At 34.5% G+C, this 21,329-nt stretch overlaps 1 protein-coding gene across 1 annotated transcript in view; it reads left to right on the top strand.

Annotated features, from left to right (window-relative positions):
• Positions 1–1,288: 1,288 nt before the first annotated feature.
• The window catches only part of LOC128990799 (protein bicaudal C-like), a 39,660-nt gene continuing 19,619 nt past the window's right edge, over positions 1,289–21,329 (top strand). Inside the window, exons 1-8 of the mRNA XM_054413380.1 lie at positions 1,289–1,551; positions 12,443–12,486; positions 13,383–13,452; positions 13,970–14,049; positions 14,855–15,070; positions 18,104–18,217; positions 18,454–18,579; positions 20,507–20,725. Coding sequence (XP_054269355.1) covers positions 1,353–1,551; positions 12,443–12,486; positions 13,383–13,452; positions 13,970–14,049; positions 14,855–15,070; positions 18,104–18,217; positions 18,454–18,579; positions 20,507–20,725 — 1,068 coding nt within the window. The 5' untranslated portion in view covers positions 1,289–1,352. The remainder of the gene's footprint in view (positions 1,552–12,442; positions 12,487–13,382; positions 13,453–13,969; positions 14,050–14,854; positions 15,071–18,103; positions 18,218–18,453; positions 18,580–20,506; positions 20,726–21,329) is intronic.

Raw genomic sequence — 21,329 nt, 5'->3', positions numbered from 1 at the left:
CATGGACCTCTAGGTCCCGACCTAGTGGAACCCAGGTGGAGTGACGCTTAAACAAGCAGCCGGAATCCCTGGTTAGGATTGAGGGGCAACCCTCTTTCCGAAGGGTCTGCTTCGGCAGCCGGCGAGCCTGATGACCTTAAGTCATCCGCCCATGATGTGCTAAAGGTTGATGCGTAAGCTTCGGCCTACATCATGGGCCCGGGTATGTCCTAAAGGATAGGTACCGGGTATGCAGTCAGGGGGCTTCGGCTCTCATGACAACAATAAATGTAAAAAAAAAAAAAATGTAATATCCTGTGTAAACGTAACTGTAAAGTAACAATAACGTTGCAATAAAATGTTAAGTTGCATGTGTTTACATTGAAACAACAGAGAGAATATTATGTGTTAACCTCGGACGATGTAGGGTCTACTGTGTATTAAAATTATTTTCCCATTTGAATTGTACGACAAAGATTGCTGTTTTATCAAACAATGCAATTTAATATAATATTACTGGTCGTCAAGTGGTCGAAAACTCGACCAAAAATATGTAATGTACAGGCTTCTCTATTTTCACCCCACGCTGTTAATGTGATTGTAATTTCTTCCATTTGTTTTTATTTTCTGTTTATATTTCATTACTAATTTCGTCGCCAGCCTAGCAACCCACAAACAATTTTTGAATTAAATTTGTGTGTATATTTTTAGACTGTTTAATTCATAAAGGAATTCTGCACATTTACAGAAAAATATCTTTCCAACAAAATGCGTAGATTGTCCCTGCGATTCCATTCATTTGACTTAACATTGGAATATTTACAGTTACGCCTTTTCGAAACGCTAACAGAGGTTATTCAACTGGTTCAAATTATCTTGAATGTCAAAAACTAGGTTGAGTCAGTAACACGTCAGATTAAACGTTATTATATTTTTAAAGAATTCACTTGAAACAACTGGAATACAGTGCATTGAATGCCGAAGAGTCAGGTGATGGTCTTCAGCCAATCAGAGTAGTGCCCTTATCAGTTAGCAGGCTCCTGCCCGTTATCACTGCATGAGGAAGGACTACGTAATCTATGTGGTGATTACAATCGATTGGATTCCTACTTAGTGAACATTAATTTTATCGGTAGTGTAGTGGTTATGAAAACACTTCTATCTTCTTTTGCGAGTATTTAATTTAAACTTCCAAACAATATAATAAAGTTTATCCTACAAACTATTAAATAACAATTTTACATTAAAACAAAGTTTGAACCACACACAACCGAATTGAACTTTCGCATTAGTACTCGTTACACTTTCGATTACTCGTTGTTCAACCGATTCGTCTGGCCCAGGACGATAGCGATAGCAGTGGACGAGGAAGGATGAGGCCGGAAGGTAAAGCCATGGACTCCATGTCAGAGGTGTCCGAGGGGACGACCGGGACCAGTGTCTCAGGAAGAGGGACATGCTACAGCGAGGAACTCCAGGACTTCGCCCTCCAGCTGGGTATGACCGGCGCCGACCAACTTTTCCAGGAAAGGTTTCGCGTGGACAGGCGTAAACTGGAAGTAATGCTCAGAGGTTGGTGGAGTTTTCCAGATTTAGTAAAATCCACTTATATATTAAAACCCAGTGGTTTATTTTTTTTAGAAAACTGGCAACTGCTAACATAAACATTAGCATAAACACAATAGTTAAAAAATTATTAAATAAATTAACCCCGATTATCATCATTATTTAACTCCAAGTCACATGGTAAAATTCGCTACAAAAGAGAAAATTGTACAATTACCTTTCTTTCAACGTTTTAAAAATAGCGACAGTGAAATTTATCCTATCGGACAGTAAATTATCCCAATTAACTCGAGGTTTAAAAGTTGAATTTTGTACTTCAAGTGGTAGAAATAAAAAAAAAACTACTTCAAAAATGTTTATTAGTTAGGTCCTCTATTTCAAGTTCGAATTTATATTGATTGTACATTTACATTAGTTTCGATTGTTTCAAATTGAAACAGATGACGAAACTATAACAAATGTTTGTTTGTTTATTTCGGAAAAATCCAAAAAGATATTCAACATTCTTTTTTCCTACAGTTACCTAATAAAGTGGGCTTCCTTGCACTTATTATAGCACGCCATGCACTGTAGCTAATTGATGCATTACAAAGGTATTTCAGTTTCAAAAATCTTTGTACAACTAAATCTAGAGTTCTACTGGTCCGATTTAATTAACTAATGGGTCGTTGGAAAGCTCAACTCGTGTAGATTTGCAAATAATTATGTTTGTTTGTTTTTGTTATGATTTATGGTGAAAATTTAAAAAAAAACACATGTTTTCCATAAGAAATACATGAAAACGGTGTTTTTCACACTTTTTATTTGGGTGCTACTTTTCGCTACTTATTTTGAGTATTTCGAAGAAGTGCATGCGGTATCATTTTGTAGGAAATTTTATTCTATATCAGAATATCACCTTCCACTTTGGTCGATTTCGTCTCCATTTAAAAGTTATTTGGAAAAAAGCTAAGCAACCTCCGAATTTATAGTAATAAGAAAATACTGAGTTATGGATATTTTTGTCAAATTTTGTACAACTAAATCTAGACTTCTACTGGACCGATTTTGTTAATTAATGGGTCATTGGAAAGCCTAATTCATGTAGACTTGCAAATAATAATGAAAGTGTGGTTTTATTAAATATTTGTGGTGAAACAGTAAAAAAACAAAAATACATTAAAAACTGCTTTTTCAAGTTTCTGTTTTCAAGTTTCTATTTGTAGCCAGCTTTTGGCTGCTTTTATTAAGTATTTTCAAGAAATGCATAGTAGTTATTTGTAGTAAACTTTCTTTTCTTTCAGAATATCACATTCACTTTGGTTGATTTCCCCTACATATGCAATAAGCTAAATGATCTCCAAATTTATAGTGGTGAGAAAATACTGAAATAGATATATTTTTGTTAAACTTTGTACAACTAAATCTAGACTTCTACCGGACCGATTTTGTTACTTAATGGGTCGTTGGAAAGCCAAATTCGTGTATATTTACAAATAGTTATGACAGTTTGATTTTATTACAGTTTTGAGGTGAAAAAAACAATAGTACCTACATTTAAAACACATTTTTTCCAAGTTTATATTTGTAGCCAACTTTAGGCTGCCTTTATTGAGTATTTTCAAGAAATACATGATAGTAATTTGTAGGAAATTTTTTCTCTATCAGAATATCACCTTCCATTGTGGTCGATTTCCTCACCATTTCAAAGTAATTTGAAAAAACGTTAAGTAACCTCCCAATTTATAGTGGTGAGCAAATACTGAATTAAAGATGTTGTTGTTAAACTTTGTACAATTAAATCTACAGTTCTACTGAACCGATTTTACTAATTAATAGGTCATTGGAAAGCCTAACTCGTGTAAATTTGCAAATAATTATGAAATTTTGATTTTTTTAGATTTACTAGGTGAAACCCATCAAAGTCGACAGTTACTGTTGAGGTTGCAAGCAAGATTGTTGGACTATAAATCGATAATAAATAACTCAATTTTTTGAACTATTTGGGTTGTTCGTGATTTAGCAGTGTGCTTTAGGTGCGTCCGATCTTAATAATAATTAATAATTCAAACGGAAGCTGGTATTTCACTAAAGGTTCTTAGTTCAAAACAAATAGAATAACGTAATTAGAATTGAGTAAATATATCTCAAACTAAATTCCATATCCAAGATATAATCAAATTTATGTTTTCTGATTGACCGATACAGTATCTTTAACTTAAGCCTTTGAAGTATTTCGAGACCAAGACATATAAAATAACTTAAATAAAAATAGAGTTACGTATAATTGATTGCAGATAAGTACTAAAATGATTATAATTATTGTTGATTCGTGATCCAGCAGTGTGCTTTAGGTGGGATCATTAAGATCGGAATCTTAATAATCAATTGCTTAAATCTAAGCTGGTATTTCACTAAAAGTTTTCAGACCAAAACATATAGGGTAATGTTATTAGAACTGCTGGAATAAATCTTTAATTAAAGTAAAAAATCATAAAAATCAAATTTATGTTTTTTTGTTGAGTAATACATTAGATAAATTAATGATGATGCTTGATTACAAATATGTGCTTGCATAGCTTTATTTTAAGACCAAAATCATGAAAATCGGGCGGGTTGAAGAGCCAAACGAACTCGAAAAAACCAAATGTACAGGGAATGTATCATTTAGTGCATAACTTGAAATATACGTCAAAATGAATGCCGATGCCTGAGCCTGATGGCAAATCTGTGGTACGTCCATACCTTTAGTTTTAGGACAAAATTATGAAATTCGGTCGGGTAGAAGAGCTAACACGACTCGGAAAAGAAAAACCAATAATTTGTATATATGGCAATAATCGGTTTACCAGTATGCATAATCTAATCATTCGAAACGTGTGTTAATAATTTAACATCTTATTGTTATATTGTTATTTAATTGATTTTTATTTTATTAAATGTTGTTGTTAACAATTTGCATTTGTGTTTAAAGTGTGTTTTTTATGTTAAGTGTGTGATTCTAATGTTATGTGCTTAATCTGTACCATTAATGTTAGTGAGTAAAGTGGTGTATGGATCTCATAACCATTATTTTACTAGAGACCGTTGTATTTAACCACAACGGGCTCTGTTGCTATGATATAGTTTACATATGGCATTTGTGTTTATTTGCAGACCAAATGAAACACGTCCACGACGACGTAGGCCTTATTTGACCCATGCCGTCGTAGTGCTACTGAGGCCCAATTCTCATCATTAGCACAGTTCTTGAGATTCAAATCATGTTATTTTGACAAATAGACAAATAATGCACTGTTCTTAACTTAAGTAAAACTGATATTTGCTATTAAACTGTTAATTTTTGCTGAAGTGGATTGTGCAAAGTATCATAGAAGATAAGTTAAATTCTTTGTTTAACAGTGAATACTAAAAATAATAGACCTGGCTAAGCCATTTTTGTTTATCTAACTCGCAGTTCAACAAGAGGTCCAAGAGTTCGACCTATCTTTGCAAATTTACTCTTTTATAAAACTCGTTCTGATAACGACAGTTTTGAAACAGTTTATTGCCACGTTAAAATATGGAAAGTACTGAGAGGAGCTATATTTTGATTTAGAAACACATCAAAGTCAAATATGATCATACGTGCTTCAAATTGTTATTGGTTTGAAAATTAATTTTAGATAGCGAATGTTTATGATTTATGGTGGTTTATGGTAAAAATGGGTTTGGTAATTTAATAAATAAACACAGTTTCTTAGCTTTATTAGTATTTACAGTTTAACAATTAATTATTAGTATTTCCAGTGTTTTAATTGTTATATTCCAATAATAGTGCCAGCCCATACCTGTCAAGAAGTGTTATTTAACACAGGTTTACCTACGACCGTTTTTTAAAGTAAACATTTAAGTTCAGTTCTTAGAATTGAAAAGTTTCACTTAACAGCTGTTTACTTTCATAACAGCATAGTTTTTCTCGTAACAACACGGGTAACGGACCAATGAGGTTCAAGAATTGAGGGAAAAGAAGTAAAATTGTAATGCTTCGAACGTCAACTTATCAGCTGATCAGTTGACAATTTTAATTGTTGATCTTACTTGTTCCTGTTGATACTCGCGTATTCTTAAACCTAAGTTGGTGGAAGTTAAAGGAAGGTAGATTAAACTGTTTTAAAAATGTCAGTTAGTGAAAGTGAAGTTGACGAGATGGAAATGAGAGCACAAACTGCTTATAATGTTCTATATTATTCGATGCTGAGATCTAACTATAAATTAACTCTTTCACTATAATAATTCAGTTGTCAAAAAAAAAAAATTAAATGCAATATTTCCCTAATTGTACCTGATACAGTATTTATGGTAAGAATGCTGCTAGCAGAACCTACTCCCTGAAAAAGGTAACTTATTATTTAACGAAGTTTTACAAACACGTAATTACATGAAATCAGCTGATTATACAATAAGTCGTTGCATCACTTTCAGTGGCACTGACAATAAACGAAAACATAACCTCTCTAAGAAGTTATGAGTAGTGATTGTTACTAACTAAAAACCAGATTGTTAGTAATTAAAAAACGGTCGTAGGTAAAGTAGTGTACGCAACTCGCGTTAGTCTTTACGACACTCGTAGAAGTTTTTAATTTTCTACTCGTGTCGTAAAGACTAACTTAACGCAATCATTGCGTAAACTACTATTTCAACATAACCCTTTTGGATAAAATGTATTAAAATAGTAATAAAATTAAAATAATAGATCTAGAGCTTTGTATGTACATTCTTTGGATATATATTAATTGATTTCTCGTTTTACACCTACAAAACCCAAACCTATATACAGTAGTCTATTTTTGAAGCATGTTTTTTGCGTGTTTTCTGTCCATCGGGCATGTCAATGCGAAATAACCAGTATTTGTTCGTGTTTCACAGGAAAATGAGAGACTTGTTGTTGATGACAGTTTTTCACTGTTCTTTACATCTGCATATTTGAAAAAAGTTGCAGGTTATTTTCAAACCAGCTTTTATCCCTTTAGATTAAATTTAATAGGTAACAAGTTGACAAACCCCTTTTCGTATGTTTGGTAGAGATTCGCAGATAAGAGTGAAAATTTAAAAACGTACGTTTTCAGGAAAAGCACTTTGCAAATTCTTTTCCCCTTTTTCCAAAACTTTTACTATTATTTTTATTTTATTAACATTTGTAGTTTCATAAAATGTCCATGGTAACGCAATATCTTTATGGTAGTTTCTTTTTAAAAAAGCATCTTTAGTGGAAAAACACAAAATCCTGTCACGACCATAACGGACGTTTAAATGAATATTAAAAATAGTTAATGTTATTTTTATAACTATGTTTTGCTATAAACTAATTTACTTTTATGACCATTATACAATAAAAAGGTCACTGAGCTTTTGGTATATATGGTCTTTCTAGAAAAAAATAAAAAAACTCAAAAAATTGAATGAAGCCAATAAAATCTTTTTAAGTTTGTATAACTCCGAAAAAACTTACCTGAGACCCGAAAAATCGTTATGTTTGTATAGAGGTGTGCTTCTTTTGTGTATAAAACATTGAAATATGACCATATTTTAATTTTTTAAATTTTTATGATAGAAATCACAAACGTGATGGTCAGGGACAAGCGGTACGGTCGTGAATTGTCTGGAATAATCTAAATCTTTCTAAACAATCCTTCAATTATCCTGTTAGTTATAATAAAAATATGTGTTTCAATTGAACTAAACTGTTCAATTTACAATTATATTAAAGTTATTGTCACGACCAAACACACTATAATCCATAAGGCTGGATTGGTCGTGAAAAAACCCGCGATGGTCGTGAAACTTTGGTCGTGAAATTACGTGTTATTTGGCTCTGTTCTGGCGGTAGCCCTGAACCTCATGTTCGAGGATACAAAGTGGACTTCTAGGTTAATCTAGCAATTGAAATATCTTATAAACAAAAATTAACACCATGTCTACTTCATCGAATGACTGCGTACGGTCATAGACACACCAAAATTACAAAAAACACAATCTTTCCTTTATTAATCTTGTAATTCCTCCTTTCAACTCGAAACGACCGGCACTACAATCCTGACATACACCCCGAACTAGTCTCTAAAACCAACTGACTCCATCGACGCCAGGCTTGCCACTGTCGAGCTCCAAAGTTGAAAATCTTTCCCAAATGGTCGTGACGCCAAATCGAGGGACAGACTTATTTTGTCATGGTAGTCAGTTTGTAATGACAATAAAATTATAATATGCTCCTTTTTTGTAATTTTAATAACCATTGATGACATAAAAATATGGCTTTATATATTTCGGCATGAATAATTAGTCGAAAAACAGCGTGAAAGTTGGAAAATGTACCCTAGGGACACGTCATGGTCGTGAATTTCGAGACTTTAAAAATACGAAAAAAATACCTAGAACCTATTTAAAACCAAATAAATGTGTGTAACATGTTGCACCCGTCCCAAAAAATATTAAAACACATAATAATAAACTACAAATCCAGTATCTACGAAGTAAAAGGCCAGGGACATGAAAACGTACGTTTTTAAATTTTCACTCATAAACAGGTTTACTGATAATAACTAACACATTTTCCTAGTTAGTACGAAAGAGTCAAGGGATTCAAGTATGGGGATTGTGACTGAGGAAAGTGTTCAAAACTATTTTTCCATTAAAAAATACACCCTATTGAATTTATCTGGTTACATTTTCTATTGTTCCAAATATTACCATGTTACACAGCATACTACAAAGAAATACTCCTCGATATTTTCAATGATTCAAATATAAAAATATTGTAGTAATTTATACTCGTACTTGAATTTTGATTGGGTCGGCGGAGTAGGCCTACTATCTGATGCATCTTGCTTTCTTCAATTGACTAAACCCAAAAGTCGAATACATTTGCATCAGTTCTTTGTTTGCCTAGCGTAAAGCTGGAACAAACTAACTATTATCAGGATCGAACCTACAGATTAGTCGAGCACTACTGTACTATCCTCGTGTGAGTTTATCGTTTAGTTCTTTTGAGCTATTGCCAATATTTATTCTTCGCAAACCACAACTAGTCCTGAATACTGATAAATACACATGCTTTGTACTCCTTTATGCATTTACTTTCATTTTTGAAGGGGGTTTTTAGACTATTACATAATTTGTTATTCCTCCCAAATAAAATTAAATTTAACTGGTTGAATTTAAAACCAACCCGTCTCATAAACCTCCTGTTAATGTTACTGAAGTTTGCTGTTTTTTGTAATAAAAGTCCCTTTGAGATATTAATAAATGATTGGAAATCTGCATAAACACAAATTATTATTTGAACTTGAGTGGATGAATAATAAGAACTAGTGTACCTCGTTGCTCGAATTCGAGCAATTGCGAAGTGTTACAGGCGTTATTTTAAAACGAATAACAGTCATAATTTCCAATGACTTTAAAAGAGTCCACTCAAAGATTATGGAAATATTCAATATTCATGACATAGGCCTACATAAAGTTCCATATAATCCACATTTCTTAAATATCGTATTATTTTTCAAAATCTGATCTTGTTTTTTAGTCTTTTCTAAAAAAATTTCCCACTCATAGCCGCATTAGGTATTCCATAATAACGATTATAAATTCTAAAAAAAAACCATTATTTCTATTTCTTCTTCTTGGCGGTGTTCTATGACTTTCCTATATCTTACTATACAGGGTGAGTTTTAATTGCCCCCCCCCCAACTTTTTTCTACATTTCTTAAAATATCAATCCCAGACCACTTCCAAACATTGTTGGGTACCGGTAGTAAGTACTTCATTTTGACAAGGTGGTCATTTCCGGCCGCCATCTTGGATCCGTCATATTGGATGCAAAATATTTTTTTCAAATGTAAAGGTGGAGTTGTGACCCATTATTTCAAATTAAATTTTTACCCTGTTTTACCGTTTTTAAAAATCTTGATTCATTCAAAAGTTATGAGGGCTTTTTAAAACTTTATCTATAGCCCATTTTAACATTGTGCATTTAAAAAGTAAGATATTGAATTTGTTTGGTTAAAAATGTGAATATTTCAAAATCAAAATATGAAAATGAAAAACGGATCATGGAATTGAGTTCAGCTTAAAAATGTAATCCGAAATGATGGGTCACAACACCCCATTCATATTTAAAATAATTTATCATATTTCAAAATGGCGGATCCAAGATGGCGGCCGAAAAAAATACATCAGTCATAACCAAGTGAAAATAAGTCGACAATGACTGGTAGTGTGTATACTTATCTTTATCTAGCACTATTTTGAGATTATACTTCTTAGTTTGGATTGCAGACACCTTAATCTAATCGTCATTAACAGTTCCCAAACTCCAGACTGCTCGCCTTTACTATTTCCTTCACCACTTCCTGCATCGTGGACCTGTTTTCCTCCCTTCCCATAGCATTTTAGGATTGCAGACACCTTAATCTAATTGTCATAAACAGTTCCCACACTCCGGACTGCTCGCATTTAATACTTCCTTCATCACTTTCCTACTTCAGGGACCTGTTTCCCTCCCGGATAGCATTTTAGGACTGTAGATACCTTAATCTAATTGTCATAAACAGTTCCCACACTCCGGACAGCTCGCCTTGACTACTTCCTTCACCACTTCGTCCACATTCCTACATAGCGGACCAATTTTCCTCCCTTCACATAGCATTTTTGGATTGCAGATACCTTAATCTAATCGTCATAAACAGTTCCCACACTCCGGACTGCTCGCCTTTACTACTTCCTTCACCACTTCCTGCGTCGTGGACCTGTTTCCCTCCCTTCCCATAGCATTTTAGGATTGCAGACACCTTAATCTAATTGTCATAAACAGTTCCCACACTCCGGACTGCTCGCATTTACCACTTCCTTCATCACTTTCCTACGTCGGGGACCTATTTCCCTCCCTTCCCAGAGCATTTTAGGATTGTAGATATCTTAATCTAATTGTCATAAACAGTTCCCACACTCCGGACTGCTCGCCTTTACTATTTCCTTCATCACTTCCTACGTCGCGGACCTGTTTCCCTCCCTTCCCATAGCATTTTAGTATTGTAGATACCTTAATCTAATCGTCATAAACAGTTCCCACACTCCAGACTGCTCACCTTTACTACTACCGTCATCACTTCCTACGTCACGGACCTGTTTCCCCCCCCTTCTCATAGCATTTTAGGATTGCATATATCTTAACCTAATCGTCATAAACAGATCCCACACTCCGGACAGCTCGCCTTGACTACTTCCTTCACCACTTTGTCCACATTCCTACGTCGCGGACCTATTTTCCTCCCTTCACATAGCATTTTTGGTTTGCAGATACCTTAATCTAATCGTCATAAACAGTTCCCATACTCCGGACTGCTCGCCTTTACTACTTCCTTCATCACTTCCTACGTCGCGGACCTGTTTCCCTCCCTTCCTATAGCATTTTAGGATTGTAGATAACTTAATCTAATCGTCATAAACAGTTCCCACACTCCAGACTGCTCACCTTTACTACTTCCTTCATCACTTCCTACGTCGCGGACCTGTTTCCCTCCCTTCCCATAGCATTTTAGGATTGTAGATAACTTAATCTAATCGTCATAAACAGTTCCCACACTCCGGACTGCTCGCCTTTACTATTTCCTTCATCACTTCCTACGTCGCGGACCTGTTTCCCTCCCTTCCCATAGCATTTTAGTATTGTAGATACCTTAATCTAATCGTCACAAACAGATCCCATACTCCGCACTGCTACCCTTGACTACAATGTATCGAGTAATCTTCAGTATAATCTTTGCTCAAAAGTAACAACTGATGTTATTCTTTTTGAACTGTATTTTTAATTTGCTATTATACTGTTGATAGACAACTTACAAGTCTTCTGTTTACTTTTTCGTTGTTATTTAATTCAGCCAAGATGGTTACTTAGCAACCCATAAGACTAATGTTAAAAAAATGTGACTTTCAGTTTCATTTTTCTACGTAATTAGATTTTGTTGGCAGTTCTAACTGCGGTTAACTCGTTTTTAGGCCAGGAATAAACTATTTACAACATTTTAAGAAAATCGTCGGAGCCGTTTTCGAGATCTTGGTGCAAGCAAGCAAGCATACATACATACATACATACGTACAAGCAAACATAGATAGATAGATTATGACTTTGTAGTGCAAACAGATTTATCAACCTATAATAATGTGAGTGCAGCATCCGGTGTAAGTGTGTGACTGTGTGTTAGGAAGCAGGCTATTAGCGGGCTTTACCCCTTCCTGTAGACACAAACTATCTTGCCAAACTTTTTGATCGCTTTACGGGGTAACTTATTAGTATGATTATTATAAGCAGGAAAGAAATTGATGATAATGCTATTTAACATTAGACCTATTTTGTTTTATTTTAGACTACAGGTATGTTGCTTTTATTCTGTTAATCTTATGAGATACCGCACATATGGAGTTTGTTTGTAGTTATAGTTATGTTATTATTGTTAGTGTTTAGAGGTCAACTGCCAGAAAGTAGAACCTGAATAAAGTAGAAATTACATTTAATTTCATTTAAAGTTTGAAGTTTACGTTTTGTGTGTGTCTCATGTTGGTACCGGTAATGTATAATGTTGACTACATGTTTCTATCTTGTTTTAGGCAACAGTTGAACATTTTTATTTTATACTTTGGTCACAGTACCAGAGGACAAGCAATTAATAGTTTGGATTGGATCATCTATTTAAACAAGGGACCAGACATTGATGCAAAAATAATTGTGGGCTAATATAGTACTAAAATGGAAAATGAAATACCTCTATGAATATTGGATAATCTAGTAATAATATTATAATAATGCACAGGTTCAATATAAAATACAAAAATGTTACAAGATTATATAACTGTCACATTAACTTAACCTGTCTGGGGTTTTCAGTGGCAGATGAACTGACCGAGCCAGCTGATGAATTTTTCCAAAGAGTAAGTTAAAATATACATTGTTTTCATCCCTACATATGGTGTAAACAATTGGGGCTTCATTAACATTTTATTTTGGATATTCCATTCTAAACTATTTATTTTAACCTTTACTTTCCCTAAATCTTTACCTTTTTTATTCCTATGAAATAGTAATGGTATTTTTTTACTTCAGAGGAAGAACAAATTCGGTGCCTAACTGTAGACAAATTATTAATACTGTACATACCGTTAGTTATATAATACTCTATGGCCAAACTGGTACCAAAGCCTTAAGAGAAATATATTTTTATACAGTAGAATTAATGAAGATATTTCATAAAAGTGTGTTCCTGTATTTTGAATTTAATACATGATAATAACCAATATACAGTAGACCCCCATCAATTAATTGAGGATTAATTAGCCCAGATCATTGAAAGTCTGGATTAAATTAAATAAATTTAATATGAAGAAAGGCAGCGCCTCTTTGGACTCTTGGGCCTTTGTATACAATGAAACACTTTTTACAGAAATTAGCTTGAATAGATAATAGTGAAATAAAAATAAATAATTACCTATGGTAAGCTACTTAGGCACTGGAAACTGTACAATAAAGTTGTGTATTTTTCAATAACCCATTTCAAACTTAGCTGTACCATACTGTATGAAACATTTATAAATTTCTGTAAAATTATTGTTCGAATGAGATGAAATCCGTATTAATGGGGTCTGGATTAAAGAGAGTTTACTGAATGATAGGCCTAAATCCATATATTTATTTTAATTTGCTCCTTATAAATATCTGGAAATTTAAAAGACAGAGACAAAATAATGCATTGAACATTTAATAAATTTAAGCATTAGATTTCTATTGTTCACTTGTCTCTGAAACTGTAAAAGTCTATTTTCACTTCCAGGTCATGCATGAGACATGCACACACATTTCATGGCCATCTCGTCTCAAGATTGGAGCCAAGTCTAAAAAAGGTATTCTTTTACTTAGTTTAATCTTACTCAAGTCCAGTTACTTATCCAAGTTTAAGCCACTGACGAGTGACAACGGTTTGCTAGAAAGGATGTTTTATGTTTTATGATATCCAAGTCACATATATTCCAAAGGCAATATTTTGTACCATAATGTGTAACTCTTTACATCTGCTTTGCAAACAACAAATAGTAAATTATTTATCCACAGTAAAATTAATTTATTCTAAATGGAAGAGGCCAGTCTGCCACAAGAAAGGCATACACATTTACACCATAAAAAACTAAAATATTTCACTGTAACTGACAGTATTTATAACCAAGGAAGTTTTGAGTTGGTATAAGAGAGATTTCTTCAAGTCCAATGAAGGCAAGAACGTTGTTACTGACAATGTTGCCAATATTGGTGTACTCACATTTAACTCCATCAGTTTATGATGGCTCTAAAAAATGAAGCAAACATATTTCTGAATGGTTGTATGGCATGGAATTAGCTACTCTTTATTCCAACATTTTTCAGATCCACACATTAGAATATCAGGAAGGGAAGATGATGTGTTGGCAGCAAAGTCAAAAGTTATGGCAGTACTGGACACACGGGTATGGTCACTCTACAAGTTAATAGTTATAACCAATGTACAGTATCCCTAAAGTCTAAAGTAAAATCCCATTACCTTACCTTACTGATTAAAATGTAGTAAGTTATAAAGCAACACAAGCTCATTCAGCCTCAGATCTCAATTTGTACTAAGACAAGAGAGATAGTACAAGAAGTGTACCTATTTTATGAGTTGATGAACTGCATTTGAAATCTACGATGGTATGAAACATGCATAAACAAAGGTAAGTTACAGTCAAAAGCGCTAAGTTTAACACGTATCTTTGGAGTTTAAGTCAGGCGGCATACAAATTATGTACCCGCTACAATGTTCAGTCATGCCGCACATAAGCCACACTCTGTATATGGGCTAACTGGGATGAATCCAAAGTTGCCATTTTTTAGGGGCCCTAAATTTTCAAAGATTTTGTAAACAATATTGTGTTTATTGTTTGCTAAAAAAACATCTACCTAATTCACAAAAGTTTCCATCAGTACTTAGACCTTAAAAAACACACATTATTGTTGAAACTAGTTTTTAGCTATTTTTATTTTCAAAGTTCTCCTGAGCCCCGATATGAAAGCTGCTGGCAGCCCAGGGTGTTTTATTGAAAAGTATTAACGCTATACAGGGGCCTGGACATGATTTTAAAGTACAATCCCCTGCATGGAAGGTCAGATAACAAAAGTAGAATAGTTAAGACTCTACAATAGAATTAATTTTCTACCCTGGTATTTTCTATGTCAAAATGTGTTCAAATCAATGTTACTACTGTACTTGATTACGCTACTGACTCTCCATTACAGCAAAGCAACAGAGTGACCATGAAGCTGGATGTGAGCTACACAGACCATTCTCACATTATTGGCAGAGGAGGACTAAGCATCAAGAGTGTGATGCAAGACACAGGCTGTCACATACACTTCCCAGACTCCAACCGCAACAACCCTCATGAGAAGAGTAACCAGGTGTCCATCGCAGGGGAGATGGAAGGGGTGGAGAAGGCTCGGGCTAGAGTCAGGGTATGTCTAGAACTGTTTGACTAAATTTCAAATATTCTTGATACGCATAAATTTGTACCAAGAAAAACACCAGCCTTTTCAAAGTGACAACAAGATGTAAGTTGCCATCCAGTGACAATAATTCCTAGTGAAATCACCATTTGATGTGATATTTTGCATAAATCTTAAGGTCCAAAATTTTACTTTCATGGTGTAAACTATCACTACTTTTTCTGCAAGGAAGGTTTAATGAAGCATTGTACAGAATTAAAAATGTTATCGATTTCTAGCATTTTTGTTGAACAGTTTTTAAATATGAGGACAATAAAAGGTTGGTAACCTGCCTGCCTATGGATAAACACAGCTATGGAGAGCCATACAATACTGTATCTTATTTGTTCTAGTTCAGTTCTAAGTACCTAATGCTAAGTTATGAGGGCAGTTTTAAGTAAGGGCCGTTTTTGCGTATAACTCCTTAGTTTGCATGTAGGCCGCAAAGAGGGTCCTTTGCCACTAACTGACATCATTTGTGAACAAAATGACATCATTTGCTGCTCTGTAGCTGACTTATACACTTTGTGTTGTAAATTTTTTTTTATTATTGAATCTCCCGCCGTGTGCACGATGAGCCTACAAGAAACATATCCGATGCCGACATTCATCTCCAGATTGCTAAAGAGTTGGCACTAATGCAATGATTGAGGGTAAAGTGGGGAAATGGGTTAAAAGTATAAACATTGGTGTTAAAAACCTTTTTCCTTTTGTCTTCTTTGGTAAAAATCGTGGTCATCATTAACCCATTTCCATCAGATGACGTACCAGTACGTCAAGTCCGTTATGTACAGTTACCTTACCTATTAGTCCACTCAAACCTCAGAAGGTTTTTGGCCTCGCCAACAATGCCTCACCATCTCTCTCCGTCTTGCATCCATTGAGCCTCTGCCCCCAATCTTCTCAAGTCCTTTTCCACTTGGTCCTTCCAGCGAAGTCGTAGTCCAAGGGCCGCTTTCCTCTTGGTAGTCCTTCATTTATCGCTTTAATTGTTGCATTTTGTTCTCTTCTTGCAAAATGGCCTGCCCATTTGATCTTCACTATTTGATTTGGGCCATTATGTCCGGGTCTCTGTATAGCTCTTGAATCTCTTTATTAGTGCGTATTCTCCATATTTCATCTTCATTTATGGGGCCATAGATGCACTTTAAAAATTTGTTTTCAAACACCATCAGCTTTTTTTCAGCCTGTTTTGACATTGCCCATACTTCTGACCCATACAATACTACAGGTTGTATGATGGTTTTATAGACCCGTAACTTGGTCTTTCTTGAGAGTAGTTTGCTTTTTAAAAGCCCTTGTAAAGCCCAATAACATCTGTTGGCATTTATTATTCTTGTGTTGATTTCAGCCATTTCTTGGTTGGCTTGATCAATAGTCACTCCTAAATATTTGAACTCTGTCACGCTTTCAAATGTGAGATCCTCTACTTGTAAGTTGTCACTAATCAGGATTCAGAATACAAAGATCAACCGGTTAAGTAAGGCACAACGTTTTTAATCTCACTTGGTTTGGATGTGCTAACAAAACTTGATCGGAAATGGTTGCGGTATTTGTAAACGCAACTTTTAATGTAAACATATCAGTGACAGCTAGAAGTGAGAACTAATCCAAACAGCTGATCGTTATTTCATAAAATGTAATAGTAAACATTTAGGAGAAAATTTGACAAAAATCGAACAAAATTGGGTTTTTGATGGTTTGTTATTTTGTTTTCAAGGAAGTGAGGCCATCTTTTTATAGCCAAAGACACTCTCACCAATCCAGTAAATACAGACAAATGATTAGAATCTGGATCGGTACTCTAGTTTTCTAGGAGTAGGCCGCGTAAAATTACATTTTGGCGTTACAGACGGAATCACAGAATGGACAAACAGACAAACAGACATACAGACAGAAATTGAGATAAGACTCGTTTCGGCTTTCTTAGGCTATGAAATGTAAAAATAACCAAAAACTGCATGATTCTAAGCAATGTACGGACAAAACTGTAATTTTATTTATATAGATAAATCGTAAATAACATATGTTTTGAATTCATAATAAATTTTGATTAAATGGTTAGGTGTATTTTTTTAACATGTGAATATGTAAGATTCTTCCCTGATTTGTCTGATTTTTTCATGAATTGGATTTTGTTTTTGTTTTTGCATTACATTGAGAATTTGGTCGCCGTGTTCTTTTGAGTATAGGTATATTTGCAGTTCTTCTTTTGTATCAATTTTTTCACCCTTTTTCTCGCAATTTAGATTTTTGGCACAATCTTCTAATTTGCCATAAATATGATTGTTTTCTAATATATGTTCTGCATTCGTTGAACGTTGGGATGTTTTATTGTTCGATTTTACGGCTTGGATATGTTTTTTGAATCTTCCACTTTGGGTGTTCCTTAGTATATTTCACATGGAACAGCTGAAGCCAAATTTATTGTTAGTTCTGTCCGGTGCACTGTAGAGGTTGTGTTTTGTTTACAATTTGCTTTTTGTTATTTTAGTCATTTAAAACCTTGTTTAATCAAATAAATGATCTAATCGTAAACAATAACTTGTCCCCTAGTTGTATATCCAAACAGTAAAGCACAAATTATTAAATTAACCTTAAAATAATAACATCAAAATTTCATCGACATTAGCAATCAGTGTCACCGGACATGAAATAGACACAAAAAACGAGCTTCGAAAAATACAATGGGATGAGACAAGTCTTCTTGTATTGGTTAGTTTACGGTTCTACTCTGTGTTTGTGAAATTTTAATAAATTGGAGTGGCAGCTGTGCTAAACAGGCTTAGAACTTCAAAATCACCATCTGAGTTTGAGTACATGAACTAGCAACTTACTTGATCAGAAGTATATTTTAGTCTCCTAAAAAGAAATAGCAAAAGATCAAATTAGAAAACCAATAATAATAAAGGGTGCCTTGTCCTATTAATATTATAAGCTAGAAATAGGTAACTTTAAATTAGTATTAAATATAGTCAACTCTGAATTAATGAATGTGTTTAGGAACTGACTCCGTTAATCTTCAGTTTTGAGCTGCCGATTCTCGGAACACTAAATACTTTACCTGATGCTTCTTCACCGTACATTTCCTGCATCCAGGAAAAGTACAACGTTCAGGTAACCAATGCCAATAAAAAACATACTACAGTAAAGCTAGTTGTACATTTCAATAGACCTTAAATTTTAAATATGAAAACGATCAAGAATAAAACAATTAATATAGCGTAATAAAGTAAGTTTCCTTACCTGCTTGTCAATGAGTGAGAAGCTAAGCTAGACTTATTGAAGTGTTTTCCTGAAATTTTAAGTTGTCTATATCGAGAAAGAAATATGCTATTTTTACCTTGGACTAGGTTCTGTTCCGCACCCGCCCAAAGCTTCACTCCACCCTGGTCTTAGTCAAGGGATGTGAATGGGAGTTGGCAAAGGTCAAGGAAGCGACTCATCTACTGGTGAAACATATGTGTGACAACCTTGCGGTAAGATCCTTCTGTATTTTTATACAAAGAAAATTATAACATTTTTTCACCAGCTGTATTATTTTGATTCTATTAACTGGTACCAGAATAGGTTTTACCCCACACTACACTAGTTTAACGAACTTCCTTTGCAAAGATTTAGTCTGGAAAACAGCTGTTTGCCACCAGCTTAATCAAATGGGGTTTCATTACATACTCCTGTACTGAAATGAGCTTTTTCCAGACACCAACCAGCTGATTATATTTGACAATGAGTGGTAATTAACAAAAACAACCTTTTCTCTTATAGGTTATGAGTAGTGATTTTTAGTCCTGTAGTCGGTGTGAATAAATAAGGATTTGTACAGATTATTTATTGTTAAGTTAGCTTAGAGTAGTATGGTGTAAAATATTGTACGTTACTCCATAATGTGTTTACCAGACTCGTATAATAATCCTGCATTTGACTTCCTCTGGCACGGGAACGATCACACTTTTAGTTTTTTGATAGACCCAAATTTTCAGAACTAGTAACATAACATACTATTATTGCGTAGCTAAACATACCGTTATTGTAAAACACACCACTTAATGTTCTTCGTATCAATGGTGTAGTAGTAAATTATCCAGGGCAGGAACGCTCACCATTCGCAAACAAAATATGGGTCCCTTACAAATATTTATATATATATGTTTTTCGGAAAAAGCAGAGAGCCCGCTACACTACTGCTTGGTATACATCACAGAAAGATGTCGACATATGACATGCAGTGTAAAAACTGTAAAATGTGGTAAGCTTGCAAATAAATAGGAAAAATATCTTGCTTAAAATATCTTAAACCTAAAATATCTTTGTTTTTAAATAGAAAAAATATACTTACAAGCAAATTGGGTGACACAATTTTTATCTCACAGTGAGTAAAAGTACTCTAGATTCTCAGCATAGATTAATATTTCATGCATGCAATTAGTTTTTTGTTTAAAACATTCACATCATTACAACTCTTTGATCTTTGAAAACTGATACATCAAACACAAGACAACAAAGCATATAACATATTTCCAAACTTTTACTTATTTGTATTTATGTCAATTATTATTATCAATTATTTAAGATGGGGACGCCACTATGTGCATATTTTAACCCAAATATGAGTGAAGGATGAGTGTAGGATGAGTGGCGCGATCTTGTAGTCTTGTTAGTGACTAAGGTCGACATGTTCCTTAGGCACAGCTGTTAATTAATAGCCCATACAGCTAATGGCAACTAAGGGACCTACAGTTTTATAGTGGAATCCGAACCACATTTTTTCCTTGTAATTTACGAATTGGTCTAGTTATCGGGATAGTACTGCGGATAGTCGTAGTACTCACTAGTGCGGACGTTAATCCACACCAGGGAGCATCGCACCCACAGTGCATCCCTATAAATATCCACAATTCGTGACCTCCTAGTAGCTGGATTACAGGACGACATTGTGAGTGCGGCTCAACATAATTTGTTCAAAACTATACCCGACATGTGCATTGACCTGGCATGAGTCAAGTTTTGCACTTGTACTCACCTACCTATGGGTGGAAGAGTCAACAGATAGGGTGAATCTTTGTGAGTCATCTCAGACAGTTTGCTAAATTTGACTTGCAACAGATGTTTGTTTCATAAAAATCATGACTAGTGTTTACAAAACGAGAGGGGAATTTGATAGAAATATAAATACCTTAATCAATTAAAAATTCCAAGAGCTCAAAGGGCTAACGTATAACCCAAAATTTGTGTGACACCATTGTATTCTTAAAAAAAAAATCACAAGTAAAATTCTGTGTACAATCCAATTCATAGATTATTTTGAACATTTTCAAACCATGACATACGAGTGTATTTTATGTAGTAGTACTGACATTGGCAATGTCAGTATGTGATTTGTATATTTGTGTATTGATTGATCAGGGACAGGTATCCATCCTCATGATGATGGAGATTTCCCCACAACACCATAGCATTGTGGTGGGTAAAAACCACGAGAATCTGAAGCAGATTATCCGCAGAACCGGAGTAAACATCGTCTTTCCCGATGCGACAGACCCGAACATCCCTCCGCTGAAGCGAAGCAGTGTTACGATCTCAGGAAACATTCACAGCGTGTATCTGGCCAGGCAACAGCTTATTGTAAGTTAACTTAGTAAGTTAGTGCTTTGTAAGTTAACAGTGTACTTAGGACTTTATTTAAACAGATATATGTTATCCTATACATGTGTTTAACCTCTGCCTTTTGGACACTGAGGTAGACATTATATATCCACACAGACCAGTTGTAGTTTATCTATCTATTCTATATTATATTCTATACTCTACATATAATACTAGCTGTACCGGCGGGCTTTGCCCCGTTTAACGTCTTAATTTTCAAGATGAGCTCGTTCGCATGCCTCAATCACGTCCTGATTGAAGTTGTACGCTAACTCGCCTCCAGGTTGAAGTTCGTTCGCTACGCTCACTCACCTTTTGGTTGCAAATTAGCTGTTGTCATAAATTAAAAAAAAATAATAGTACTGCACCCTGTTGGTAATCCTTGTAACTTTAATGCTATTGAACATCATAGAACAGAACCAACTTGTTTAATTAAAACAGCTGTTAAGATTCATTAATTCCATTTAAATATGAGTACTCATAAGGTTAACATGGGAAACTCCAGAGCCACTGGGTCGGAGCCCGAGAGTCCGATCAGGATAAAAACAACTTAGTTTTCCTATTTAATGCCTAAAGAATCAGT

This window comes from Macrosteles quadrilineatus, unplaced genomic scaffold, assembly GCF_028750875.1.
Source record: "Macrosteles quadrilineatus isolate MER2022 unplaced genomic scaffold, UCM_ALF_1.0 Scaffold_3__2_contigs__length_128488019, whole genome shotgun sequence".
In the NCBI taxonomy this organism is placed as follows: domain Eukaryota; kingdom Metazoa; phylum Arthropoda; class Insecta; order Hemiptera; family Cicadellidae; genus Macrosteles; species Macrosteles quadrilineatus.
This window is presented reverse-complemented; position numbering and strand designations above follow the sequence as displayed.